Source organism: Diorhabda carinulata, chromosome X (genome assembly GCF_026250575.1).
Source record: "Diorhabda carinulata isolate Delta chromosome X, icDioCari1.1, whole genome shotgun sequence".
Classification (NCBI taxonomy): Eukaryota; Metazoa; Arthropoda; class Insecta; order Coleoptera; family Chrysomelidae; genus Diorhabda; species Diorhabda carinulata.
Window position 1 is genome coordinate 33,671,299 of NC_079472.1, and position 27,974 is coordinate 33,699,272.

General features: G+C 32.3%; 4 protein-coding genes across 7 annotated transcripts; 1 reads left to right on the forward strand and 3 right to left on the reverse strand.

Moving 5' to 3' along the window:
• Positions 1 to 669: 669 nt before the first annotated feature.
• Positions 670 to 10,570, forward strand: LOC130901814 (transmembrane protein 17-like). 3 transcript variants are annotated; one of them, XM_057813423.1, is made up of 6 exons: positions 670 to 1,017; positions 6,815 to 7,087; positions 8,819 to 8,993; positions 9,948 to 10,051; positions 10,111 to 10,224; positions 10,306 to 10,570. In XM_057813423.1, exons 3-6 carry the CDS (start codon positions 8,918 to 8,920, stop codon positions 10,552 to 10,554), a joined length of 543 nt encoding a protein of 180 aa, XP_057669406.1. In that variant the 5' UTR covers positions 670 to 1,017; positions 6,815 to 7,087; positions 8,819 to 8,917; the 3' UTR covers positions 10,555 to 10,570. The 3 variants fall into 3 exon arrangements, with proteins under 3 accessions (XP_057669406.1, XP_057669407.1, XP_057669408.1); XM_057813424.1 differs by lacking the exon at positions 6,815 to 7,087; XM_057813425.1 differs by lacking the exons at positions 6,815 to 7,087; positions 8,819 to 8,993.
• LOC130901813 (uncharacterized) lies at positions 1,209 to 8,790 on the reverse strand. 2 transcript variants are annotated; one of them, XM_057813421.1, is made up of 6 exons: positions 8,711 to 8,790; positions 6,096 to 6,290; positions 5,837 to 6,002; positions 4,244 to 4,373; positions 1,712 to 1,859; positions 1,209 to 1,661 (listed from the first exon to the last, which is right to left on the reverse strand). In XM_057813421.1, exons 1-6 carry the CDS (start codon positions 8,722 to 8,724, stop codon positions 1,415 to 1,417), a joined length of 900 nt encoding a protein of 299 aa, XP_057669404.1. In that variant the 5' UTR covers positions 8,725 to 8,790; the 3' UTR covers positions 1,209 to 1,414. The 2 variants fall into 2 exon arrangements, with proteins under 2 accessions (XP_057669404.1, XP_057669403.1); XM_057813420.1 differs by lacking the exon at positions 8,711 to 8,790 and adding an exon at positions 6,478 to 6,541.
• LOC130901815 (centrosomal protein 20-like) lies at positions 10,565 to 11,865 on the reverse strand. The gene is made up of 3 exons (XM_057813426.1): positions 11,560 to 11,865; positions 11,225 to 11,428; positions 10,565 to 10,738 (listed from the first exon to the last, which is right to left on the reverse strand). Exons 1-3 carry the CDS (start codon positions 11,591 to 11,593, stop codon positions 10,608 to 10,610), a joined length of 369 nt encoding a protein of 122 aa, XP_057669409.1. The 5' UTR covers positions 11,594 to 11,865; the 3' UTR covers positions 10,565 to 10,607.
• Positions 11,866 to 13,099: 1,234 nt separating this feature from the next.
• Positions 13,100 to 20,822, reverse strand: LOC130900725 (uncharacterized). The gene is made up of 6 exons (XM_057811534.1): positions 20,709 to 20,822; positions 17,018 to 17,303; positions 16,554 to 16,832; positions 16,212 to 16,497; positions 14,659 to 14,997; positions 13,100 to 14,382 (listed from the first exon to the last, which is right to left on the reverse strand). Exons 2-6 carry the CDS (start codon positions 17,298 to 17,300, stop codon positions 14,112 to 14,114), a joined length of 1,458 nt encoding a protein of 485 aa, XP_057667517.1. The 5' UTR covers positions 17,301 to 17,303; positions 20,709 to 20,822; the 3' UTR covers positions 13,100 to 14,111.
• Positions 20,823 to 27,974: the final 7,152 nt, after the last annotated feature.

Sequence of the window (27,974 nt, forward strand, 5' to 3'; positions counted from 1 at the left end):
TAAAATAAATAATCAGAATTCTTCTAAAGGCATATAGAAATTCAAATAAGAAAAAAAAATTGAAGGGATGAAATGGGGTAAAATATATCTTTTGAATAGAAGTAATTAATATTTAGGAATTTAAAATTTGTTCCGCCTACTGACATCTGCAGGCGCATACTGTAAGCTCTTAATAAAAAGGTACACACATAAACTTCTATGGAATGGCTCAGTAATATTTCACATGCATATTTTTAGCATAGATATCAGTATGGGGTTTGGATCTTACAAAAAATAAATATGAATCTAGTCGGTTATTTCATTATCGATTATGGGGTAGAATCACTTTCTAATATTGATATTTTATTTTAACATCCATAAGTTATTTACATCATGATAGTTATAATTGAATACAAGGAAAAATCTTTCTTGTACACTGGTGGTTATAGTGCCATGTAACCTAACGTTCAATATAACTTCAGGAATAGATTTCTCGTAAGATAATTATTAATATGCAAATACTTTTATATTTAATAAATTTAACCTGAAATGCCAAGCACAGATTTTAGGCGGGAGAAACTTATAAATTGTAGTGTATGATTTCGTTGATATACTACGAACATAGATAAACTTAAAAAATTTTTTTATTAATATGTTGTATGTTTTTTTGGCACAGAATTGTGTGGAAAAAGCAACAGCCCCCAATTTCTGAAGTCCAAATTTTTCTATTGTCAATACTAAAGCTATAAGTATTTCTATATGTTATTAACAATTTTTTTAATTATTATGTAAATGGTTACTAAAACGACGCAGATTGTGACTAATCGATAGATCATTTGTATTTTATCTATGAGCATGTCATATTGAAACCATGGATAATCGTGAATTAATATTAAATATTATGGCGAATCGCTCTCCAACTATCAATTCTCCTAGGAATTCAACAAAGGATTTCATAAGAACATAACCAGTGGCTAAAATAAATCGTCTTTTCGTCAGTAAAAGATTTTAAATTATTAGAAAATGAGTCCACTAAAGGTAATTTTTTCATGATTTTACACTTTAACATCTTACACAGTAAATAGTATTTCATGTTTATGTAATAAGTTCTTATGCATTAAACGCAATTGAAACTAGTTCAATATAAAACCATTTTCTAATTTGGGATTGTCCATCCTCTTCCAATTGTGTGATACAAACAGATTTATTAAAGAAAAAAATGGCAGAGGAAGTTTTAAAATATTTATTGTACGTTTAGTTTTAGAGCTGTTGACATAAATATGAAAAACATAAGAAACTACATGATAAAGTTAAACATTCAATGCAATGATTCCATGTTTCTTATCTTTTTATACCTACCAAAAATTCACAAATTTAATGTACCCCATAAGTTTTAGTAAAGTTTTCAGTTGGTTTTTTTTCAAAAAACTTATGTTCACAGTAAATTCAAGTCCGATAAATTCGAAGTTGTTGATTGAATAATTAAAGTGACTAGCCTCTTCCTATTTTCATTTTCAAAATTAATTTCACAGGATGGAGTATTTTCAATGAAATTTTCTTTCGTAATGTTCTCTATGGCTTCACAGAAATCAATATTGGAACATGCACTGATATTAAAATCTGTCTCTTTATCTGTGTTGAGAATTGTCAGTATTGCTTGCTCGAATGTATCCAAAATGTACCTAAAAAGTTGAAAGTAATAGAAAATAATATCAATATTATATACACTTACTTGTTGGTGTCTTCAATCAGTTTTATACCAAATAGTTTAATGTATTGTAAATTACTGTATGCGTATCTTATTTTAGATTTAAGCAGTACTATAATAATAATTGGTATAACATCTTTGTTATCCATTATTGGTAATTCAATTTCCTTATCTAAAAGTAAAAAAATCAAACGAAATGATTAAAAGCTAATATGATTAATGTGCAACTGAGTTCATTGAAATCTATAAAAAAAAAGTTCATCTAGGATCTTAAGAGGAAGTTTTAAAAAATTAGTATGAAAGGCAACTTCTGGTGCTGTTGTAATGCTTGCTTCTAATGATTTGATTGCAAATTTGACACGAATGATTTTTTGGTGTACAACTACAGTATCCAGTACAAAATTTGATGATACATTTTATCTAGTTTAGAAAGTAAATTTTTTCAGACTTCCAGAATTATAATGTATTATTATTAGTTAACACAAAACAAGGATGTACATGAATCATGGTTCATAACCATATATTTTTAATATTGCAGTTTTTTTTAATTCCAATTTGTCAACTTTTACTTTTATACCTAACAGAATATTTTGTAAAATCAAGTTACAGGGAAAGAGGAATAATAATCAAAAGAACAACATACACTACCAGTTAAAAGTTTTTGTCCACCCTATGAGATATGTGATACACAACTAATAAAAACAATCAGATTAATTTTGATATTTATATTTTAGAGAACATATTTTCTATTTGTTTTTATTAGATTGGTGAACAATTTTGGTATTCTCTACAACAATTTTGATAAATAATCGTTGTCTATTTGGTTCCATTCATTTTTCAGGATATTCCAAAGATTTAAAGGGGAAATAAGACACTGCTTTCTGACTTCCCTATCCAATTGGACCCCAGGGCTGGATCGAGAAATTTGGTGCTCCTAGGCCCAATAATTTCTTTCGCCCCTTAGTCTGGTTAAAGTTGCTTTATTGAAAACCTCTATGAAAATATTGTATTAGTCTTCTATGTTAATAGCTTGAAAACTGCTCCAAGATGCAATTTTATTACAATTTGTGGAATTCACTTGATTCTGTGTTTAAACGAAATGCAATCTCAAAACACTTTTATCAATTTTATGTATTAAATCGAACTCAATTGTGTGATAACTTTCCAGGAGTGCTTGACGTTCTTTAACATTAATATAGACAATTTTTGCACTGTATACAAAACGTGGATCCACTACAACATATCATAGACCAAATAGCAATTAAAAATATTTGAGTTACTTGGGATGAATCAGTGCCAAAACATTAAAATAATGGCGAACTGTCTTTTTGATGCTGGTGGTATACTCCACAATGTGAAATTTAAAAATCATTTATTTTATTAATAGATTTTCTACATCTACATTATTCTTATTTAAAGAAGAAAAGAATTTAAGAAATTATAAAGATTTAGTAATTTTTAAGAGCTTTATAAGCATATGATTAATCTCAGTAAAGACATCATTCGAGGCTGTCTTTACTTTTTTCATCTCAAAAATTTTACCGCCCCTCAAATCAAGCCGTCCTAGGCCCGGGCCACGCGTGCCTAGGCGTAAATCCATCACTGTTGGTCCCACAACAACTCAATCGGGTTGAGGTCGTGCGACTGTGTCGGACAATCAGTACTTTCAGAAGATTCTTTTCCAATTCTTCTAAATACTCTTTCCACAGCTTTGAGGAATGCTTGGAATCGTTGTCATGCTTTAATATTTTTGTCTAGCCTTTTTTCTTCAAAACTATTTCTATTTTCACTAGGTCTCCAGTCGCCGTTTTTCTAAAACATCCCCAAATCATCACCGAGCCTCTGCCGTGTTTGACAGTCGGGATTACACATGGATCTAACATCCGTTCCTACTTTGACCTGCACCCTAACACTCTTCTATTAGACCCAAAAATCTCAAACTTTGACTCATCACTCCATAAAACTCTCACTCTTCCCTCTATCTCCTTTTCATTGTAGAAGTACTCAAAGGCATATCTCTCGATTCATTGATCTGAGCTGCTATCTCTGAACCCGCGAGTCTTCGATCATGTTTACTGATCAATACAATATGTTTATCTTCAGTGATTGTGGTTTTTTGAGGCCTGAACGTTTTCAATCGCCAAAGCTCCTGGTGGATGCATATCACGTTGGTCTTACCTATTTTCAAACTTGCAAGTCCGAATTTTCGAGAACGAAAACAATCCGTTTACGAACTTCACATAAAGATGTCTTGATCCAACAAGTATAACTTACAGTACATTCTTGCTTCTGAAAGAACTTATTTATGGTTTGTAAAACACCGTTTTTACCTTCGTTTCACAATATGAAAGAGAAATTTCTGGGGTAGTCAAAAACTTTTGTCTAGTAGTGTTTCTAGCTTTGTTGCATACAACGGTATATATACAAATAGATGTTATTGGTGAATAGGTGGATGATTTTGTACATTATGTATGAATAAATTGTCAATAGCAAGGATTATTCAATTTTAATTTTGTCAATTTGTATTATGAGTATTATACAGAGTTATATACATACTTGAATATTTAGAAATAACGTTAACCATGGCGGATTTGAATTCAGCAAATATTATGTCATATGTGGCACATAAACAGTTGAGTTTTTCTAATGGACTGCTATAGGAATCCCACATAGACAATTCAACAATCTAAAATTAATTATCAAGTTTATTTTTGAAACAGTTATGTATTATAATAATTATTCTACATTCGAATGTTCCCTTTCAATATACTCTTCTCCACTCGCTACACACCTTTCCATACGTTTTTCCATCGAAGCAGTGCTGGAAGTCTTCTTTGGTGAGTGCCTTTAAGAGCTTTGCCCTTTTTTGCTTTCCCGCTTCCATCGACTCAAATCGGGTCCCTATCAAAAGCAGATTTTATCTTCGGAAACAAAACAAAGTCGCACAATGCCAAATCTGGTGAGTACGGCGGGTGTTTTTTACCAACTCGTTCTCGCAGTGTTGCCAAATCTGACAAATAGTAGGTCTGGTTAACAGTCTGACCCTCTGAAATCCATTCAGTCGTCACGATACCGTTAATGTCGAAAAAAACGAACAACGTTGCCTGGAATTTTGATTTGCTCTCTCGGCCCTCACTAAAGCGCTTATTGAATCTCTATGGAGACGAGGTTACGTATTAAGCTGAGCGTAACACTTCGCACGCGACGCGAAAAATGCGTCGCTAGGAAAACACGGCTTTAGGAACTGATACATGTTTTATATGTAGTGAATCATTATCGGACGCTGATGTAGAAATTGGCGTGGTCTACGAACATTAAAAGTTTCCAACAAATTAAGTATTGAGGATTTTACACGACGTCAAGAAAAATCGGGTACATCAATATTTCCGCGAAAGAAAAGAATCATCGCTTTTGATTTAAAAAAATTAGTTAATTTTATAAAGAAGAAGCTAGTGAAGTGATTGAGAGAAAAAGTCCAAATATTCCAATAAGAAAAATATTTATCGAGTATATTATCAAATACAAACCTGATAGGAAGAGAAGATGATACAGAACAGTGGAAGTTGAAAAATAATATACTACAGCCAATAACCACCAGCACCCGATGATCAACTTAACGCCATCTTTTGTAATTGTACGCGAAAGGTTGTGGAGGCAAATGTGGATGCCAAAAATTGGATTGAGTTTGTGAACATTGCCGTGGCCAGTCATGCTTAAACGCAGGGTCAACAAATGATGAAGATGTAGATGTAGAAATTAGTCCAATCGAAGTTTTGTTATTAACTATTACCGATAGAGAAACTGAAGATGTAGACGATGAATAACAAAAAATATATAACGCGCCTTGCATTCTACTTCGTAGGTGGTGAGGAAATGAGTACATCGTCTTGATATAATCGCTCTACTTTAAAGACGGTTGATTTTATAGAAAAATGCAAAAGAATTTTTTGTAGGTAATTGTACGAGGAACAATTTTTATAATAACCTCTATTGACCTCCGAGTAGTAGATCGCGAGATATTTGCAAAAAACTGATTTTGTGACCTTTTGACCATAGTAACTCGAAGGAAACATAGTTAAATTAATTATTTGGTTTGTTTTGAAATGCAATGGACGAATTGTAGGTAATAGGAAAAAATCGATAACTTACTGCTGCAGTGTAAGGTACAGAACAATAGGCAGTTACATCTATTTGGATGGATATTTTGTTAGTTTTACAAAAAGTCAAGCATCTGTCGTATATTTTTTTATCTTCATCAGTATATTTTGCACGAATAACGGGCATAAATGTGTCGAAAATTATATGATGTACCACGCTGAAAATCATTTTCCATTTTTACAAATTCAATGCTTTTAATGAATTATGGGTATCAGGAACTCAACTAAGCCTAGCATTATTAATACTGTACCAGTATAGATATTGAGCGATTACTTCATCAGTTTTTTTGAAAAATTTACGTTGTATTGTATCTACAAGTTCATCCACATCTTTGGTTATCTTTATTAGGTCATATCGACATTTGAAATTCCATTGGTATACAAAATCTTCAATGTAATTAATGATTCTTTTATTCTCAGTTTGCGATTCTAAATATTGTTTGGCACTAAAAAGTAATAGAAAAATTTTGAGATACAATAATTAATTATTATTTAGCTAGAGTTGACACTATGATTCCAATAAATATTTCAAGTACGCAAGCAATTTGCGTAAATAAATGCTAACAAAATTATAACCAAACAAAATTATAGTTTACCTACAGAATAACATTTAAAATTAAAAAGAAAACTTACAATAAATTTACTCCAACAGTTTCCATTATAATAAAATTGATAATTTGCGTAGTAAATATAAATTTAATGTATATTATCAGATAGATAGATAATATTGATAAGGTAAAACAATCAAAATCGAACAATACATTTATTTCGCGGTATGCGATGATGTGTTTTGAAACTTGCAACGTAGCGTTCGATATGGCAACAGTGGAAGCATTAGATTTGAGGGGGGGAGCAGCCAAGAGACGTTTAGTGCAGGACCTGTGCACTGGAATAGGAGAAGGTCACGACGATTTTCAACGCCATCTATGTTACCGGCTCACATCTAAAAGCTTACTTTTTGGTGTTTTAGTTTTGAATGTTTGTCAATCTGGATTCTGAAACTAAGTTGCAATCATGCATCGAGAAACAACCAAAATTATTGAATGAACAACGTCCATCTTGCAAAAGTGTATAAAATCTTTGCAAAGGTGTTTGATATTGTTTGTTTATTAGCTATTTGCATTTTTGTGCATTTGAAAGTTATAATTTGTTGCGAATTGTGCTGTCGTGTTTACTTAGTCAATATGAGTAAACGAGTAAAGGCCTGCTGTGTACCAGGATGCACGAATAAGCAAGCGATAAGGTGAGAGTAATATTTACTATTTATCGAGTATATAGAATATATAATCTTAGGTTTAGTGGGAGTTTGAATTTGATCAACTTATGTGTAATAATTGTTTTTGTATTTGAAAATGCGCTCTAAAAAGTGACATTCATTTTGAGCAACGATGAACTATAACTTATGCAAAACTTATGCCTACGGAGAGAACGTTTTGTAAAGACCCCAGATATTTTGGTGATTTAAGAAGAGAACTAACTCGTTTAGATCGCAGATTCGCGATCAAAATGATCAGGAACAGATTAATTTGTGTCACAAAATTTTGTCCAATGAATTATGGATGGGAAAGTCCTTTGGTTAATAAAAATTTTTCTTAACCTCCTTACTCCCTCACGTGAGTTCTCCGGACTTTTTCTCTTCACTATAATGAAAACTCTTGTGAAGGAAGACATTAGATTTTACCAATTCACATGTAGTGATACAAATGCTGACGCCGATTATATTCAGCTGCTCCCACGTTGTTGGCAACTTGTAATTACAGACCCAATTTTGCCATTTTAACTTTATGCGCACTGTGTTGTCATTCTTTTGTACCGTGAGGCCGTATTGCCCTGTATACTTATGTAATAAATCGGTGTTACGATCTTTCAGTACTATTCATTGTCCACAAATGTACTTAACATCTTGTATATGTTACATTTCACAATTACTTTATTCCAACCCTCGTATAAACAATTTGTACGTACCTGTAATGGTATATATTTTGTCCATAGAGTTCATTGAAAATAGTATAGAAATTCCCATATCACTAAACCCCCATGTGCAAAATTGGTTAGAATCTGAGAGTTTTTTTTTCTATTCTCATACATTGAAATGTTGATTTTTTTCCCAAAAGCTCAAATTCAAAGCTTTATAACTCGCCTCGTATAATCGTATAATCACGAAAAAGCAGGTATATTTTTTACACGATAGTATCTATGTTCCTCTTTCGATATTTTCTATATTACAACGTTCCCATTTCAAAACTGTAGATAATATGAATTCTTATGTGATTATTTTTGAGAAAAAAATTTGCTTCAACTTTTACCCTGTATAATACGAGTATGTATGGAATTGAAGAAATGTAATGAGACTGTTGAATAAGTTAGAGGTTTTGTTAATTGATTAATGCCATAAAATTATTGGTATCTCTCATAATTTTGGATACATTCAATTTTATATACAGGGATGACAATAACTTTTTGAAAATTTTTGGGTTTTTTGCCAAAATATTGAAAATATGGGTATATAGTGAAAGTATGTAGAACATAATCAGATATCATGTATATTTCGCCAGATATTCCAAAAAACATATCAGTTTTTTAATCGGATATGTTATTTTTCCGAAAATCCAATTTTAGTGGATTTTCTCGAATTTTCTCCTCGTCATAACTTTTTTTTCTGAAAACTTTGTGCAAAATTTGGTCAGATTAAAGCCGTGGAAACGATTAAGTGGCAAAAGGTTAATAGATAATATTAATGACAACCAGATTATGAAAGATAGAATTATTTAAAAATATTGTGACATGTCAGAGGCCAACAATGTTTCAAGAGATTTTTCATTTATTGTATTCACAAGAATCACATTATAATTTATCTCGTACTTACTTTAACAACTCCATATAAACAAATTGAGTAAACAATAATAATGTGACAACTTAATTACTGAATTGTATAATAAGATACTTATTTTCGTTTCTTACGCAATATATGTAGTTTAAGCGCTGCTATAGTATCCGTTTACATGGTAACCTAGTAAAATCGATGCAAACAATAAATTGAAAATATATTGTATGTGCAATTTCGGAAAAGAAAATGGTTTTAAATAAAGCTGGAACATATATGACAAATACGATTTTTCCTGGTATTTTAAATATTAAACATTCAAATGGTGAGTTATTATTTGCATATAGTCATAGTCATTTCTTTTGAAATCAGATTTATTTCAAATCGAAATTGTGTTAGCTGCTTTTTATTTACATTCAAGTGTAATGAGACACTCTGTCAGTGTCTTAGGCCGGGCGCAAGTTGAGACGTAGTGAACAAATGTAGGTCAACACAGCGCAAGAGAAGGCAACGCGAGAAAACTTAAAGAAGGGTTTCAGCAAATAATGACTTTATTAAAAAGTAATAAAATTAGCATCAAACGCATATCCAAGTGACCACATCGAATAAAAAGTAGCTTTAAAATTGAAAACATTTCTATATAAAGGGTGTCCCAAAAATAACGTAGGATTTAAATTTGCCGCCATTTATGCAGTAAAGTGTTGATAACCCTAAAAACAAACCGACACCTGACACTTTGGGGTTAGTAAGAATAAAGCTTTACACGATAGAATGACGTGCTTCATTATTGAACAATATTTCAAAAATAATGAAAACTTGGTGGCCGCAGTTGGGAAATTTCATATAAAATATGGTCGGAATTGTGTTTTAACTTCATCAATTGTAAAGAGATTAATTAACAAGGTATGAGAGACAGGATCCGTTGGTTATGCCAAATATACTGGTTCTCAAAAAATAAATCGTGCAAATGTCAATATCGATGCAGCGAGTAAGAGTGTCGTTGACAATCCAGGAACCTCAGTTCGGTGTCGTGGATAAGAATTGCAAATTTGAAGATGCTCTCTACGGCGCATACTCACTAAAGTTCTGCGTTAGTTGTGGAATTTAGATAGATAGAGGACGTTTTAGAATCGATACTGAGATTTTATTGAATTCTTCGAATAAAGTGGGAGGTCTACAAAAACTTTATAGTTGAAATAGAAGTGACTACTGGGCCACAACACGTGAACAAAAAGTCGAAAATTTTTCACAATATTTTTATTTAATATATTATTTTCAGATAAAAGAGTTCTTTCCAATTTACCCTTACAGATGGGTCTATACTTTAACGTCGTTCTTATACCAGTTTGGATAATCTTTATTTTTTTATTTATAAACAAAAATGTGAGTACAACTTTTTGTTATACTTGAAAATAAAATTTAAGCTTAAACACTGTTTTTAGTACTGGCATTATGATGAGCTATACAGATACTTATCATTAACCGTTGTATGCATAATAGTATGTGTAGAAATGTTGAGGCTTTATCTAGGATATGAAGGAAATCTAAAGGATAAGGTGAATTATTTTCATGGGAAAATAAAACTAACAATATATTTGCAACATAGTTATAATTTTATAATAATCTTTCTGTTTAAGATACCGGAATTGGCTGGATTTTGGATGCTCTCAGTATTGCTCCAGTTTCCTCTTCAAGGATTCCTTTTATTCAATCCCTATTTCCAAATGTGTGTAACAGAGATTGTAGTACAAAGTATTATGTTCATCTTACTATGCATACAGCTTGTCTCAGGTTACTGTGCGTTAAAATATACTCTTACCGAACAATCTAGAATGGTCCAGTCAAGGAAATCAGAAGAAAAATGTAGATGTCAAAAAGAAAAATAAAACCCATTAATAAATACGGAGTTTTTTATTTATGAGTGTATAAATATTGAATATTAGTAAAAATTCTGGAATGCTGAGACTATGTAGTACAATAACGGTATTTTCGCAGTCTTAGAATCATCCATGACACCAAACTTAGTTGTTAGAACATCTCTTCCCAATCTTTCGTTTTTTTGACCAGATTCTAGAAAATTTGGAATAATTTGAGGGTAATACTTTCATAATTCCTTCACCCAGTATTCCAAATAAAATATTTTAGAAAAATATTTGATATTATTTCACCCAAACTTTAATCATATTATTATAAATATAGTGGTGATTCGAGGTCTGATTCTTTTCTTGGCAAGACTTTTGGTAACGGAACTAAATGGGGATTATTATATAGATTGGGTTGGAGGTGAGGAAAATATGCAACCATTAATATAATTAGACAAAAAAAGACAATAACTAATAAGTAAAAACTGTATTTCAACAGCACAACTAATAATGAATAGAATGTTAACATTTAAGAATTTCCATGTTTGTTAAGTTAAATTAAAGAAAAAAATGCTTATTAATCTTCATGATTAAATTGTAATAACACAAAAATACTAGATTGAACTATTGAACTAGTAAGAAACAGCAATAAGATAAGGAAGAAAGAAGTGAAAATTTATTTTTAAAACAGTACCTGCAGATAAAATTTTTTCCGTATAAAGGTATCCATTCCATGCTAAATATTCTCTGATTAATTCATTGATCAACTTAGTTTCATCTGGTACTTTTGGAGGATCTGGACTTTCAAAATCTCTATTTATAATTGCCATAACACTAGCTCTTATTTCACCATTCAGCCTTCCAAGGGTACCATCTTTTTCTAACGATTCTTTAATAGCTTATAAAACAGATAGAATTGTGAAGGGTGACAATAATAATAATAAGTATTCATTCTAAATAATTCCAATTACATTTAAGTAAATTGTATAAGCTTAAAGAAAAATTGTCATGTTTGTTTAAAATTCTTACCATCTAATAAATCATTTTCTGTTGCATCTCCCATATTTCACTCGAGTAAAATTGACAAATAATAAACAGTATTTTTATGCCATTTTGTCTGCATTACCACCTTGTTTGTATTTTAGTTTCGTTGCTAGGATATGTCGATATGTTTTATAATAAATCGCATACTACACTTCGGGTAAAAATGCTAACGAAGAAAACTGTTTTTTTTAAATGCTGATCATCATTGTTTGGACGATTCCAAATTAAAAAAAAATGAAACTTAAACTCCATAAGAAAATAACACAGAAGCGAATACATTCTTCGAAAAACATCAAGTAAATGGGTTTTGACATCGTGACAGTAGTTTACAACAAAATATACTCTGGTTAGGTTTTACTTAACGCGAAAAATGCCCTAACTCCGCGTTCCATCCACCTAAAAACCGTTATAGATACAGTAGATAAGCGTTTTACGCGCACATTATGGCGGCTTAAAGTGTATTAACAGTTCCGAATAAATACTCCGCAAGGTATAATTCTACATTAATTCCTGTTAAGTTATGGTTCAATTTTTAACAAAAATGACGGGACTTTAATGTGCTAGTTTCGCGATTGGATTGCCGTTATTCTGGTTATAAATTGTTGATATTTTCCAACTGTACAATTTGCGTACTCAATCACAATCGTGTTAACACCTTTCTCCTCAAACACCAGATAAATATTTGGGTTTCTGTTTCAAAATAGTGCTTTAAACACAAACTGTAGAATTGAGGTTATGTAGGCATCTATTTCAAATATGTAATACTCCTATATGGACAGTTGGTATGAGAAAAAACGTCTCCACATTGCAATATTCATTTTCTCTCTCGCTCGAGACACTTTATTTATACTGCGCATGCTTGAGAATGCGCAGAGACGAGCTGGAACATCGAGGGATAGAGAAATCGTTGCCATTCTGTCTTCCTTAGTGGGAACAGCTTCCATTAATAGAAACTGTTCATATAGAAGTATGACTTATTTCATTTTATTTCAGTTCTGAAATTGTTAGTAACAGTTCCGTGTTCGTGGATCACATCGATTCAGTTAATCAGTGATTAAATTCACAATAAATCAATATCTAGAATGGGTTCGTAAACAAGCATGCGCTTTACATTGATCCTAAATTGGTTATAATCGTACAACGTAGCCTGAGAGAACCACCTCAAATCTCTGCAATGAAAACCAAAAATATTTTTTTGTTTCGAATATAATTATTTAGGTATCAAATATAAAACCCCAGATACTTTAGTCGATTTTATTATTTCACATAGGATATTATGTATTGTATATTCTTTACGACTTCGCAATTAAGCACATTTCACTACAATGAAGGCACAGAAATTTTTTTTCAAAGTGTGTCGAGGTAAAAATTCTGAAAATGTTACATGCCAGTAGAATGACGCCCCTCAGTGTTTAAGTCACACAATCGTATGTAAAGTGTCCTCAGCAATCGAGATTATTAAATTCTTTTAAGGTTATATTGTTACTATAACGTTGTACCTGTTTGGAACTGAAATAAAACTTCATTAAACTTTCAAAAAATTTTTAATTGCTAATATAATGAACATTTTATAAGAGTGATTATATTGAGTCCCTAGAATAAATATGAATTTGATATTTATTAGAATTGCATAGGCGTCAAATAACATTTTAAATTCAAGTATAAATTACACTTAGTTGTCTCTACAGAATAGACCAAAAAGCTAAACAATTATGGATGGAAAATAGATTCGTAGTAAGTAAGAATTCTTTCTCTTTAACAAATATTGGCCACTATTACAAAATTAATTCTATGTTGTAAATAAATTCCAATTTACAAAAATATATGTTTTAGAAACCTCTAATTTTACGAATTGGCACTTTTAGTTTCAAATTTTTATTAATTATAGTAAAGTAGTGATCATTCTACATTATCATAATACAGGTTATCTCGTAATTTATTTGAAACACTGAAATATCAAAACAAATTTCAAAGAAAGAAAATTTTAAGTTGAATAATTTCATCAATGCGGTCATTAGACTACAATATGATTATAAATTAAAGGATGAAGTACAAAAGGGCTTATAATTATTATTATAACAGATTAAAATTTGTTTGCAAATGTATTGTGGGTTGTCTAAAATCGATTGAAATTTGAGTGAAAATTATTACTAAGCTAAATTACAGACACTGCGATTATAAAATAAGAACAGAAAAAAGCAAAATAAGACAAAAAATGAACTAAATTTGAAGTAAATAATATAATTCTCATTACTAGAACCCCGAAAAAAGCTAATAGATTTGGAAAATGAAGGTATTTATGAAATAACGTGTGGTGATTAAAATAAAAATTACATTGGGCATATGAAAATATTTGGCACATAAGAAAGAAGGGCTTACACACAAATTTTGGTAGATACTTTCATCTGGACGTTAACTGTTCTGTTTTTTCATTTATTATAATAATATTTATTCTTCTTTGAAAATGATGTTAATAATTTTTTTCTTAAACTCTGATTAACAGCTAAAAATACTTTCTATCTAATACTCTTTTTAATTTAAACAGTAACTTGTTCTTTTAAAATGCATCCTATGGTATCTTCAACGAAAATTAAATAGTTTTGATTATCAGTTAAGGAAGTAATATCCTGTGGAACTTGGAAAGAAAATTTTAGAATTCTTCCATCGAAAACCCAACTTCGCAGCACTAGTTCTTTACTCAAACTTCTTACCTCAACAACTCTGATACCTGCTGTCGATTTAATCAATTTGTTTATTGGGTCGAATGATAGTAGTGACGATTGTTTTGTGATGCTTGTGTTAAACCACCTAAAAAAAAAAAATAAAAATCCAAACAGAGTTTGAAAACATGTTTTGAAGGTAACAGTTTTTTGTAACAAAAGATGAATAACTAAACTTTCATGAAAAAGTAAATGCGTGGCTTAACTCTAAAATCAGGCAATAGTGGTAGTGACCGTAACAAGTAAAGGGGACGAAATTAACGAATCAAAGAAATATTATAATGTTATTAAAAAGGAATTCAAAGATGTGGAAATATCAATGGAAGGGTAGTATATTTAAATAAAAATATGGAAATATCCTTACCTGTGATAGCAAAGTATCACAGCACAGCTTTTGGTCAAAATAGTATCATCAGTATCTTCAAACTTCTTTATGATAGTAAATTCTTTCTTTTTGTTTTCTTTACGTAATCTTTCGAATAAACTATCAGGTTCGAACTCTTCCTTGAACTCGATTTTATCTTGAAAGGGTCTCTGTGCCTCAATGTGTTCATTAGAAACGTCTATATTTGTAAAAACTTTATAAATGTTATCGAAACCTCTTCCCATGATTCCTTCTTCTGTATGACCCAAGTCAAATGTGTGGAGAAGTTCATGCAGAACAGACCCTAAAGTCGTTGAAAAACAAGCTCCCAAAGTTCCCCTGGAAATAAAAATATTTTCAAATAAAGATATATATTTGCCTCTTGTTGTTTGTCCATATTTGATAGTTTGAGTAAACTTGACAAATATATTGTCATGGGGTTTGAATAGACTCAAACAATTGATCGGATCAAACTTTCTGGGTCCTCGCTGCAAAGCTCTAAAAATCGCTCGAGCCTCTATCTTGCATTAATATTTGTCAAAATTAAATGCTTAGACCTTTAGAACACTTGTTTTGGAAATGCCCGTCTGTGCTGCAATTTCTTTTGTTTTTAAGCGTCATTCATCTAGAACAATTTCTTCCACTAATTTATAGAGTCGCCACAATAATAGGTGTCTCCATACGTGGGTCACAAGTCACCGTAAACAGCGTCCATTTTGTTTTTGTTAATTCTTCTTTTAGTCACTGACGCGTGCATAAACACAAACTGTATATTTTTGAAGGATAAAAATTTAGAAATATGGCGAATGTGGTAAACATTCACCAAAATTTGAATTTTCACTCAAAACTAATAAAGTAACTGGCAATCTCACGTAGGTTTCTCAAAACCTAATTAGAGTTCCGGTCCCATCCGGGAGCGGAGTGTCTCCTAGATTGACAAGCCTATTGGACAACTCGGTAGTGAAGGGGGTATGAATGCTCTCATTAAAAAGGATAATTTTGTTGGGGTATTGAGTTATATTTCTGATTAGAAGGTCGGTGTCGACGGCAAAGTCTCCAATGAAATTTGAATTGTCAGTTGGAGTAAAGAAAGTTTGATATTTTAAAAGACGGCGGCGTTGTCTTTTGGATGAAATATTCTAACCTCGTTTTATTTGGTCTGTAAGCCTCTAAAATTGTTTCCAAAACGCACAACTTTTTCTGGTCCACAGGGGCTGTGGTGGACTCCCACTTTCTCTGCTTTTCAGTATGACCCGGACATTTAGACTTTATACATTCGAGATATGGCTCTTCAGCAGATTTCTGAAGAACCATTTACGTGTTCACCGTGTCGAGACGGAGGATGAGATAAATCTAAGTTGATGAAGCTTCAGTTACAAAAAGGCATTGATGTAGATGGTGATAACTTTGAACATAGATAAAATAATTTTCCCGAAAAGATTTTATTGGTTTTCAGAATATATAATAATCGTTTCAAAATAAAAAAAAACATATATACTGTCAGATCAAAGAGCAGATTGTTAGTTTATAATTTAGTATTTATAAAAAACTACCTGTAGCAACTGTCATCTAAAAATTGAGTTCTGTCCACCAAATCACTAGCTTCAAATCTAGGTATAATTTCTTCGAAAGTTTCCGGCCAAGTATAAAGACAAGCTGTTCCAAATAATGCTAATCCACCTCCACCTAATGCAACGTAACCTTGAGTTATATCCAAAAGGTTCTCATGAGATTTGGTTATCCCTTCTTTGTATTTATTACCACAATATTTGGTACACGATAAGAAAGCTAAAAACTTTTTGTTTTCACATCCTAAACTGGATTTCATGATTTCACGTCCTAAAAACTTTTCACATTTTAGAAAAAAATAGTTAAAATGCTGTAGCGAATTTCACCTATGTTTTGCCACAATTTAGTTTGACTCATACTTCTTGCATTCGAACAACTCAATTGACTTCTGAAAACTTGACAGTCTCCAGTTAATAAGAACGTTTTTCTACCCAATCCATGTTCGTACAATTTTTCTGCAGTGACACACTGTAATAATTTTGAGCAAACAGTGATTCGTTTACAAGCACTTTCTATGGTATTGTTTTCCCATGGTGGGGCTTGAAAACAACCATCATGGTCTTCACATATCACATACAATGGTATCACAGCAGTCTCTGATATAACTGGAAAGCAAAATGGATCAAAATAAGTACGATATTGTTTTTAAATTACGTAGATTGAAGTAAATAAATGATTAGCTATATCCTGCCATCAAAAATAAGTAAAATAAAAACCTTCACCCCCTCTAGTGCTTTTATAATGCTTGAATTGTTTAATTGTAAAAGTATTAGTTAATAAAAGTACTAACTGGGAAAATATTCCAAAATGAGTGAAAAAAATTCGCAGCAATACTTGACGATAATTTTATTTTTTCCATTTTGTAATTCCACCAAGAATTTAAATTTATCGTTAATAAGACAGGTAGAAAAGAAATCGTGGTTACTATTTAAACATAAATAAACGTTAGATTTTTCCTGATTTTGACAAGACGAACTAGTAGCATGCTGTACACTGCCAGTTATTTTGATTATAGGATAAGTGACAGCATCTAAATTGCTGAAATTACTGATCTTAATATTGTGGTGATTCATAATCTGGAAAAGAAAGTATTTATATAAGTATAAACCATTGCAGTTTTACATTTTTGAAAATTGTAACATGTTTGTATCGGTTACTGCGGTTGTGACGTAGAAAGTAAGTAAATACTGAAACGTGGTCGCCGCGTGTCGCCTTTCAAACGCCATTCTGTTGTTGTAAGTGGAGGTAATTAGTTGTTTAGTGCGATTTACGTTTTTGTAAGGGTTTCAAAGAATATTCTAATTGAAATGATGACCTAAATAGGATTTATCGAAGCAAGATCTGACAATCTACCTAAGGTAGATGCATTCATGGTTGCTACGTTCTTTGGTAATAATCAATTATTTACTTCGGCTGAAAGACGTGGAGTAAAAGCAGATACGTAGGTACTACAAATTAAACTTTATTATAGTAACGTCATTATCACATTTGTTTGCTTGAACTTCAATAAAATGTAGTCATAAAGGTGATAGCTTTGAAGGTTTTTTGTCGTTTTAATGCCAACGGACGCGGTGTTTCACGAAATGCCCTTTTCCGGTATTTCTGGCAATCGATTTGGTTGAAACATCAATTTAGTTTCCACATCATATAATTTTCTAAATCTGTTTCCAGTAAAAAGTTACAATAAGTTAACATTTTTTAAATACCGATAGATAAAACTTACATTAAAATGTTCTTCACAAACATATACTGGGTTCCCAGGTTTGTCGCTCGCATAATCCCTTCTTATAGATTTAAATCATTGTTTTTGACGCTTTTTCACTTGAGGAACTCGCACGAAAACTTTATTTGGTGTTTTTATACTAGTGTTTGTACATTCTGGTACAATGTACCAATGATACGTCATCTTGTATTTTACAAAATTGAATACTCACAGCCGTGCGAGTGATTTTCAAAATAATCCCGAAAACTCTGTTTAAACTGTATTTACTTCTAACCTTACTTAAGTCTGTTTACTTACTTTCTACGTCACACTAAGTCAAGTGACAACAAATGCATTTTGGCGCGTGATTTAGGTATTTAAATTATTTATTTTTTTATGAACTAATTTAAAAATTAAAAAATAGTGTGTGATTAAGAACGATATACTAAACGTAGTTAAGGTGTAAAAAAAGTGTGCCAGGACCCTATTGTCGAAAGTCGAGTGCCGTTTCACATTAAACGCGTATCATTTCGTACACGGACCTACGTGGAGTCCGTAAGTCGTCATACCGGCAGCGCCTCACGATAAACAATTAGCAAAGTAGATAAGCAGTTTCGTGAGCCTTGTATTACAAGAAAATCCACAAAATCCTGTTTAACGTAGTCCCAAATCATCCTGAAAATATTAGAACTACCCCAACATAAAGTCGTACCAACTTTGAAAAACGTATATCCTGATCCAGCAAACCCACAAGTTCCTGCGAATACAATATGGTTTCAGTAAAGTGCACCGTACCTTTATCAAATCAACGTTCGACAGTATCTGAATCATTTCTTCTCCAAATCGATGGATAAGGAGTCGCAGATCGATAGAATGGTCAGTAAGATCTCCATTAGACATATGTGGGTGGTCAAATATTAAAAAAACTTCATTTCGTTTTCCTGTAGCTTAGAATATAAGGTGAATTCTTTCGCTAACCCATGATCTTTGTCTTCTTCGCTTTATGAATCAAGCTACAGCTACAGGATTTTTCGGAAACTATATTGCGGGTTCTAATCCAGAACGAGATTTAGATCACAGTTTCCGATTTCGTTGAAAATTGAAAAAATTATAAGAACCTGATTTTTATTACTTCTTTGTTCGTTAATTTTCTATGATTTTTATTCAGTTGTATTATAAATGTTGTTATCTATCAATTACGGTGCTCATGAGAATAGGCTAGTTGACAAAATTTAGAAATTGGTTTAAAACTAACTATAGCTTAGCATCTATTTCACCCCAAAAATATATATTATTTTAAGAAAAATAGATTTTTTTCATTAGTATTTTGAGTTTTTGGAAATGAATTTGAAATTGACCGCGAAAAAGGCCAAGACTGTCATGGCGTCTTGAATTACGTCACACCTCGCGAAACAGCTACGTTTGTTTATGAGAGTCAATTGTGTTTTTTGATAAATAATGAATTCCTCGTATTATAAATACTGTATAGTGCCCCAATGTGAAAGTACAACAATAAAAACGCCTGACAAATTTTTCATACACGTTCCAAACAATAAAGGAATACGAAGAAAGTGGTTAAAAATGGCAAAGAGACAATATACTCTTACTTTATCAACTAATTCCACAAATTATTTCTGTGAGGATCACTTTGATGTATCAAACAAAACTCTAAACAAAGTCTCTATTTGTAAATGTATAGTAAAAGGAATGAATTTTGCAAAATCTACCATAATATACCACACATAACATACAAAATGTTATGGCTTAATTAAGTTGAAGTTATTGAAAGTTTGTATTCGCTAACCTCAAAATCGGTTAAGTATTTTCATTCCATAGTGGGTAAATGCGACTCTCTGACTGGTAAGTGCTAATTAAATAAGACTTTGTTTATTCTTCACATAATACTTACATATAAGTAGGTGTTCATTGCAAAAAATTTGCTTTCTTGAATTCTGATTTCATGGCAAATTATACCTGTCTTTCAAGATTAAGCTAAAAACGAACTTTATTAATTCAACAATAATTGCTGAAAACACTTTATACGTAAATGACAGCTACAACATAGCGTTTCGCGAGGTGTGACGTCACTCTTTTCTGATTGGTGTTTAATGTCACGTGATTAATTGCCTTGTCGATTTTATTTTCCAAAACTATTAATAATCTTTTATTATTTTTGTTTCTGTTTTTATTTACTAATTATCATGGTTAATCATTAGAAACTCAAAGCCATCCGATTTATTTTTACTGGATACAATCCTATTAATAATATACAGCCATTCAAGTTAAAAAAGATCATAGACAAATGAATCAACCCGTCAGCTGATCGCATTTAACCAGCTGTCCAATAGGCTAGAAAGGATCATATCATAAGTTTTAAAACATTCAGATCATGAATCATGATCTGGTTCACCCGAACATAGTTTCCGAAAAGTCGAGATATGACAAATGAAATGAAAATATAGTACAGACGACACATCCTGACTCCATGTGAAACAGCACTAACACTATTTTAATTTTCATTTAAAACTCCATCTGTCAAAAATAATTCCTATTTTCGTAGTTGTGAGAATATAACAAAACATTTTCTTTTTTGAAGTATATTTTAGTTCTGCTAGTGACTGCTAGATGTCACTGCTTATACTGAATCTATTGATTCGTTAAAATGAACAGCATACCGTCGATTTTAGTACTGAATAACTCGTCTTAATATAAATTAACAGTCTGGTATGTTGTAAATTTAACTAGTAACGTAAATATAGAATTAATAAATATAACTTACCAGTTTTGAGGATTATATGATATGATAATAACATTTATTGCCAGCATGCCTGTAAAGTGTGGTATAAACTGAGCATTCTCGTATTCATAATAGATCGATTGCCTCGCTTCCATTGTTCCGGATGTGCCAAGCGAGCGCAGTGGTACAGTCTACAGGATGATTTAGTTCGATGGATTGTTACATATTTCTTTGCATTTGAAAATTAAGTTAAAGTTTTTTTGATTTATAATGAAAAGTGAGTATAAGGCTGTCTAAATACGCGTTTTCGGATCGACTACAACGATAAAAAACGGTGGAAATATATTTTTTTCAATCTAGTCATTCAAAACTAATATTTTATTCCTAAATTATGGTCTATTTTATGGATGAACGGGTAATAAAATGAAGAAGTATTCACATTCCACAGCTATCCTTATAAAAGGTTATCTACCTGATCAACCACTATCAGTTAGCCGTCAAGCGTCAACGATACACATTTTCATAAACAACAAACAACGTTAATTCTACCTAAAAATGGACACAAATGATAAAGTTACTTAAGAGGTCACCCTATTGCGACAAGGTCAGAGTCAGCGAGAAGTGACCAGTGTGCTGAACAAATTCCAGTCTGTTGTTTCCAGAGATTATCGTCGTTATCAAAAGACTGGTATCTTCTATCAAAGACGCGGTTCCGGTTAAAAAAGGTGCACATTGATTCATTTTCAGCACATTGGTGAGAAATCGAACCCTTGTTGGTGGTCCAACAAGAGCTGAAAGAAATGCGAGAGGCTTTAAGTGGCTGGACAGTCAGAAGAAGACTTAAGGTAGCTAATCTTAAGTCAAAAAGGCCAGCTACTGGCTTCAATTTTAACCCCAGTCCACCGAGCAGTTCTTCTACGATTTACCGGAGAACACGTTAATTGGATTGACGAACAATGGGGCTCTGTTCTTTTATCAGACGAAACCAAAGTGTGCCTGCATGGTAGCGTAAGAAGAGAACGAGTCTAGAGAAGATCTGAAGAAAAATTCGCGTAATGGCTTTGAAGAAGTTTCTTGGATGGTTTGGTTGGGCTTTTCAAAGGAATTGAAACCGACTTTTTATTGAACCTTTTAACCGATATACAGAAGAAATTTTAGGGATCACGTTGTTTCCTACGACAGTTTCATTGACGAAAACTTCATCATAATGTAGGACAATGCCCGTCCACATACTCCCTGCTCCGTAATTGAGTATATTTACGGGATGTCGAACTTGCCGCTATGGCTTCACTGGACGTAGCCCGGACTTAAATGAATGAACGAACTTAAGAGAAAAGCTCGTGCTAGAAATCATGCACCAGTCACGAAATTAGACTTCAAAATTGCGTTTACTGAAGAATGGGATGGCGTCGAAAAAGATGGAGAAAAGACCTACGAAGAAGCGATTGGAGGCTGTTATTAGGGCCAGGGGAAAGAGGTCGAAAGATTGATAGGTTAATATTAAATAAATTATTATTCCGACGAATTTAGGCTTGTATTTTCTTTACTGGTAATTATAACCCTTTATGAGTGCTTAGGATTTCTTTCGTTTAATAACAACATAGACCGCTCATTATAAAGCTAAGACTAATGGCTTCAAGATGCTGGTGTCAGAAAAAGAATGGAAGCTGTAAAGTTTTTACTAGAGACTTTTGGCCGGTAGCGTGCGATTTGAGTCACGTTTTTATATATTTTTTAACGTTAATTAAAATCGCTTATGAAAAACTTATTTGTTATTGCCACTGAAGTAATAATTAAATCTATATTAACATATCTTTTTTTCCAGCACATGTTCCGATTGAGTATAAACATTCTTCAAGTTAACCTTCAAACTAGACGAGCACTTGTTCGATTTTTAAAAATTTTACTCGTCCTTGTCCTGAATTCTAAAAAGATTTTGTATGTTAATCATATTTAAATATAAATAATCACATATATTTGCTCGATTACATTAAAAATTTTATATTCCATAGCCTACGATTGCTAGAGACTTGGCCCTTCCTGAAACCGGGACTATGTGATCCAATACTTCCTTGTCCAATCCAGTAAGGATGAAATGGAGTTTCAAAGAGACCGAAGCAAAGCACTTTACTACAGTGCCGACAGACGTGATCTGAAGAAAGCCGAGGACACAGAACCATTACCACAGAATGATAAGATCGAAGATTGTGGCTTTTGTTTTTCTTAAAGATCAGTTTAGAAGCATCTAGGTAATCATAAATCACTGGATTGAAGAATAATTGTAATGGATATTACGGTTTTTACTCATCGTTCTTATTGGGTAAATCAGTGAGACGAGAGGAATTAGTGCATTTTTATGTCATTCCATACCTCGACCATTTACCACTAAGATAGACCGATCTGTCTCCAAGTGAACACAGGCTAGCCGACTGTCGTTTCAACGACTTCCAACCGATATATATCCGACGCCGATACGGAAGTTGGATCTTTTCACATTCACTTTCTTCTGTCAGTTGTTGAGTAATCGATACCAGACCTTCATTCGTTACATGGGTGATGGATAGCAAAAAGCTTATAGCGTTTAGGGACAGAAGAAAACATATAATGCACTAGGTTCATCCAATCAGTCAATGCAGAGAACAGTTGTGGCGTTCATTTCACTTTATGAAGATTTATGAAATGATGGGGACAAGTTTTTTAACTATTTTAGGATGAGTTTCCTCTCCTTTGTCCGGTTTGCTTAGCCGACCAATGGTGGTTGTCCTTTTCCAATGGAGGTATCGTTTAACCAGCCCCGACATTTGTAGATAACGTGTATACGCTCTTGAATAATCTTCGACCCCGATGTAGTGTCTCGACGTCGGTTGAGTGGAACTGGCCTTAGCAGCGCCGTCCTAAGAACCGAACTTAGGTTAATCAATTTAGTTTTTTAAGAGTCGTATAATGAATATAAAAAGCTAATAATTAATTGAACAATACGTTTTCATATATCACTAATTGATATGGGTGTTTTTTTGTTTTATTAGTGTTTCTATTTCAGCAAAAATACTAAGTGTAAATCGTAGTAAAGCAAATCTATAGACATTTTTGGTTCTAAAAATGAGATTTAAATATGATATATTATAGATAGGCAAAAATTCAATCAGGTATAATATTTCAAAGGTGACAGGAAGACTGGTACCAGTTTCCTTTTATTCTGCTGTTTGAAACGAATGATTTTACGCTTCGAAAACACAAATTACAACCTTCATAAGATTAAAAATAACACTTGAATAAACGATTACAGAACAATAGAAATTTTATAGTTATGTCACTTCAATTAATATGTACATTATCATCTACTATATCACAGTTGTCTTACATCACAGTAAACATTCTATTTTTATATATTAAATACATATATATAAAAAAAAACAATAGCGATAATGAAATTTCCACAATTACATTAAGTGCGTAGTTTAAAATAATCATTTCAAAATATATTTAAATGTTTTTGTTGCTAAATCGTCTTGATTTTAGGTCTCTTCTGATTGATACTTAGTTTTTAAAACAGGTAAAAAATTGAGGCGTTTCGATTTATTTCGGTCATTATCCAATTATGATGTGACATTAAGAATTTGCATAATTATATTAAATGATCTATTTATTAATATAGCAGATTCCATTTGCTCTAGGAAATTTCTAGAAATAGGCAGATTCAGACATTGGAATCAACCAAAAAGTAGGAAATCAATTAAACAAGTTTTCGTCGCTCAAACATTTCAATAAAATCGCGTGAAAATTATACCACACGTATTCCAAAAAACCGACTCCATGAGTTTACCTGCAGATGGAATGGTCTTTGCCTTCTTTGGAACCGGTTCTCCATTTTCAGTCTATTATTTTGATTGTTCTTTTGTTTCGGATATGAAGTGTTGGACCCAAGTTTTATCCCATGTTTTACCAGACAATCGATGGAAACATCTTCACGGCGCTGTTTTTCTTCTATTGTGAGCAAACGCGAAGTCCATCTTGCGCACAGCTTTCTCATGTCCAAATTTCAGTTAATAAGCCTAAAATGCCTACTATGTCTACTAGCTCGCGCACTTTTAGTCGACGATCCGCTTTGTGGATTTTCTTCAACATATCTGGAGTCGTCACTTCATTTGGTCAACAACTGGTTTTCGCTGATCGTACGGCCTCGTTTATGCTCTGCTACTCAATATTTTACTGTTTATAACAATCTCACCCAAAGTAGAACTTAGTTCAGCTTTTATATTGGTTGAGCCAAGGTCTTTCAAATCAAAGAATTGTATCATATAACGATGACCAATTTTTTCCATGTTTACAAATTTATTAATTAACTAGGACGTTTCTGAGAAGTAGAAGAGGATGCACTAGACTTGTTGATGCTACAGTGGCATCCAGGATGTAGAAGAATTGGAAGGCCCATATCAAAGTGGTAAAAAGAAGTTGAAGAGGAACTAAATAGAATGGGAACCAAGCGATGGAAAGAGAATACCAAGAACAGGACTGTTTGGACAATAATCAGCGATAGAGTAGAATAAAGATATAATGGAGATTGATATGTACTAGGATTATTTAAATAATATTTTTATTCATAAACTGATCGTCTTCAATAATACATTTTGTTTCTAAACTAGGAGGTTTTGGTATAGATTTTCAGTCGTTAATACTTGGACAGATTTATAATCCATAAAATGATCTTATTCATTGATTCGTAAAAATTTGGTTCAAGTATTTTGATTTGCTGGATCTAGATATAAGTTTGTCAAAGTTCACACGACAGTATTTTGGAGCAATTCTAAATATTTATTTCCATTCAATTTACTATCATTGAAGAAGGGACTAAACGTTAACAGGATATTGCAGATGCTATTCTCTCATCCAGTGAGGACTCTGATTAGACCAATGGCGTTAATTTTTTTGATCAACCAAGACCATGAAATGTAAATATACTCTCATTAGAAACCAAATATCTTCTAATTGGACCAAATTGCCATGATTTCTTCACAAAAATACGTTTTCCTATCGAAATAGAGTTCTATCATCTTCTCATCTCTTCGTGTGATGTCATTTTATAAGGATGCATTTTACATTCCTTCAATAATGGGTGTGTTGGTAATGCTGCTACTTTTCGACCAGAATTACGCGGGTTTTTTGAAATTCAATCGTAATATTACTTACTATATTGGCAGGTACTTTTTTTATCTGTTTTAAATGATCATACTCGCGAAACTGTTTTTCTATTCTACTAATTGCTGCAGGCAGACAACAAACTGTTTAGCCTTGAGCTTCAAATGAAAATAAACAGAATTTTGTTGAATTTTTTTAATTCATAGTAGGAAAAAGGAAGGCTGGAATAGGTTTTGTTGTTAAAGATAGATAGAGGACATTGTACATGAATCGAATCTTCGAGAGAATTCATAAAACAAAGTAATACATGGAAGGGTGAATTAAAAATAACAAAGTTAGTATTGGACCCTGTCACATGACATTTTTTTGGAAAAAAATGCGAAATTAAAAATACAAATCGATGCCCGAGCATTCTTCCCAACACGTTCTCATTAATTTAGAAATCTACTTGGTTGTTCCATATTTATTTTGGGGAGAACCACCCACTATTATCACTTTCATTTTGGTTATTTTCTTTGCATACCAAACGCATTTGTGCTTTTTTTGAGCTCCTAATATTTAACTGGTATGATATCTAATCGATATTTCTCATAATAGGATTATTTTGGGCTAAGGTGATTTTTTTAACAATACTAATATTAAGAAAACAAATAACGATTTCATATAAAAAAGACTTTTTGTTTTCGTAGTCATTATTCATGAAAGTATACGTAAGATAAAGCAATCCTATTTGAACAATAATTTTCAATTGTCATAACCGAATAAACTAATCATTAATTACGCATAATATTGCACTATTCTTATCATAAAACTAAGTTTCAATTGACCCGTAAAAATAACCCAATGAATCCATAATTTTGTAATCGGATGTAACATCTGCGCCTATTATTTTTTGATAAACTGGGAATAACCAGAAATAACAATAATATCCTTTAGATACAATGATGATTTGAAATAATAGAGAAAATTCAAAACATACGATTGAAATTACATGTTTTTATCTGAAAGTGTCACGTCATCTTTGGATATCTGAGAAAATATTGACAAATCTTGGTAGTTCTCTTACTTTTGTCAGTGACATACGAGGATGGTCCCAAAAGTACCTGGCTTGACACAGAGATGGCGGTAGTTGCTTGAAAAATACCTCCGTATTAGAAAGTACACTATGCGAACATATTGCAACGTTTGAACGAAGAAATCAAGCTAAAACGGCCGCATTTGGCTAAGAAGAATAAAGTGTTGTTTCATCAATGCACCAGCTAACACATCCGTTATTAGAAGGGCCAAAATTAATGAATTAAAGTTTGAATTGCTACCTCATGCACTCTATTCGCCAGATTTAGCCCCCTCGCATCATTTTGTAATGAAGAGGATGTCGGCAGTTAATCCTCGTATAGTAAATTTTACAACGAGCGTATAGTTCATGTCAAACAGCTGCACTAAAAGTGATCATAAATCTTCCACCTTTTCATATAGTACAGTAAAATGTGGCCATAAGATTATAAAGGAAAAGCCGTCCTTAAAAAATGATCATACCTGAGATAAAATACTGCAAAAGTTTAGCTCTGAAAAAAAAATTACCTCAATACTAGGCTGTAGAAGCAAATGAAGAGAAATGTCATCAAATGGTATACGAATGGCTACAAAACAGCAGACAAAGCTGGAATAGGAATGAATGGGCCTAGAACCAAACAAATGTGTCCAGTTCAATCTAGAAAGTAATTATCACGAGATCATAATCCTGTCCGATAGCTAAGCAGCCATTAGAGCTTTAAGCACCAATGTCATAAAATCCAAACTATTTTGGACTGGGCAAGAAAATTAATTTGGACAGATTTAATAAAGTAGGTATAAACAAAGTCTGCACAGGAAGGACCTGAACTCTTTTGTGGTGTCAACTACAGAGCAGGAGAGAAAGCATTGGAAAAGAAAATAGATAGCGGTAAGACTAGTTACTTAGGTTGAGGAAACTATAACCAAATAATATCTGTTTGGATTATAGATTAGGTAACGGTGTATTTATAAAAAAAAAAAACTAAATACTTCATCAATTTCTATTAGAGTGTCGGAGGTATGTCAATGTTAAGGATCGGAGAGGACTCAACTACCTACTTCATAATGTTCCTCATTTTGGATTTTATTATCCATTCTATACATAAATCTATACCTGGT

Excerpts from the sequence above, each read along its gene's own strand:
- LOC130901813 (XM_057813420.1), bottom strand. The coding sequence starts at position 6,503 with ATGGAAACTGTTGGAGTAAATTTATT. Across the intron at positions 1,860-4,243 it reads CGTTATTTCTAAATATTCAA|ATAAGGAAATTGAATTACCA; the intron begins GTATGTATATAA and ends TTTTACTTTTAG. Across the intron at positions 1,662-1,711 it reads CTGATTGAAGACACCAACAA|GTACATTTTGGATACATTCG; the intron begins GTAAGTGTATAT and ends TCAACTTTTTAG.
- LOC130901814 (XM_057813423.1), top strand. The coding sequence starts at position 8,918 with ATGGTTTTAAATAAAGCTGGAACATATATGACAAATACGATTTTTCCT. Across the intron at positions 8,994-9,947 it reads AAATATTAAACATTCAAATG|ATAAAAGAGTTCTTTCCAAT; the intron begins GTGAGTTATTAT and ends TATTATTTTCAG. Across the intron at positions 10,225-10,305 it reads AAGGAAATCTAAAGGATAAG|ATACCGGAATTGGCTGGATT; the intron begins GTGAATTATTTT and ends TTTCTGTTTAAG.
- LOC130901815 (XM_057813426.1), bottom strand. The coding sequence starts at position 11,593 with ATGGGAGATGCAACAGAAAATGATTTATTAGATG. Across the intron at positions 11,429-11,559 it reads AGAAAATGATTTATTAGATG|CTATTAAAGAATCGTTAGAA; the intron begins GTAAGAATTTTA and ends CTGTTTTATAAG. Across the intron at positions 10,739-11,224 it reads GGAAAAAATTTTATCTGCAG|AATCTGGTCAAAAAAACGAA; the intron begins GTACTGTTTTAA and ends CAAATTTTCTAG.
- LOC130900725 (XM_057811534.1), bottom strand. The coding sequence starts at position 17,300 with ATGAATCACCACAATATTAAGATCAGTAATTTCAGCAATTTAGATGCT. Across the intron at positions 16,833-17,017 it reads CATTTTGGAATATTTTCCCA|TTATATCAGAGACTGCTGTG; the intron begins GTTAGTACTTTT and ends TTTGCTTTCCAG. Across the intron at positions 14,383-14,658 it reads GTGATACTTTGCTATCACAG|GTGGTTTAACACAAGCATCA; the intron begins GTAAGGATATTT and ends TTTTTTTTTTAG.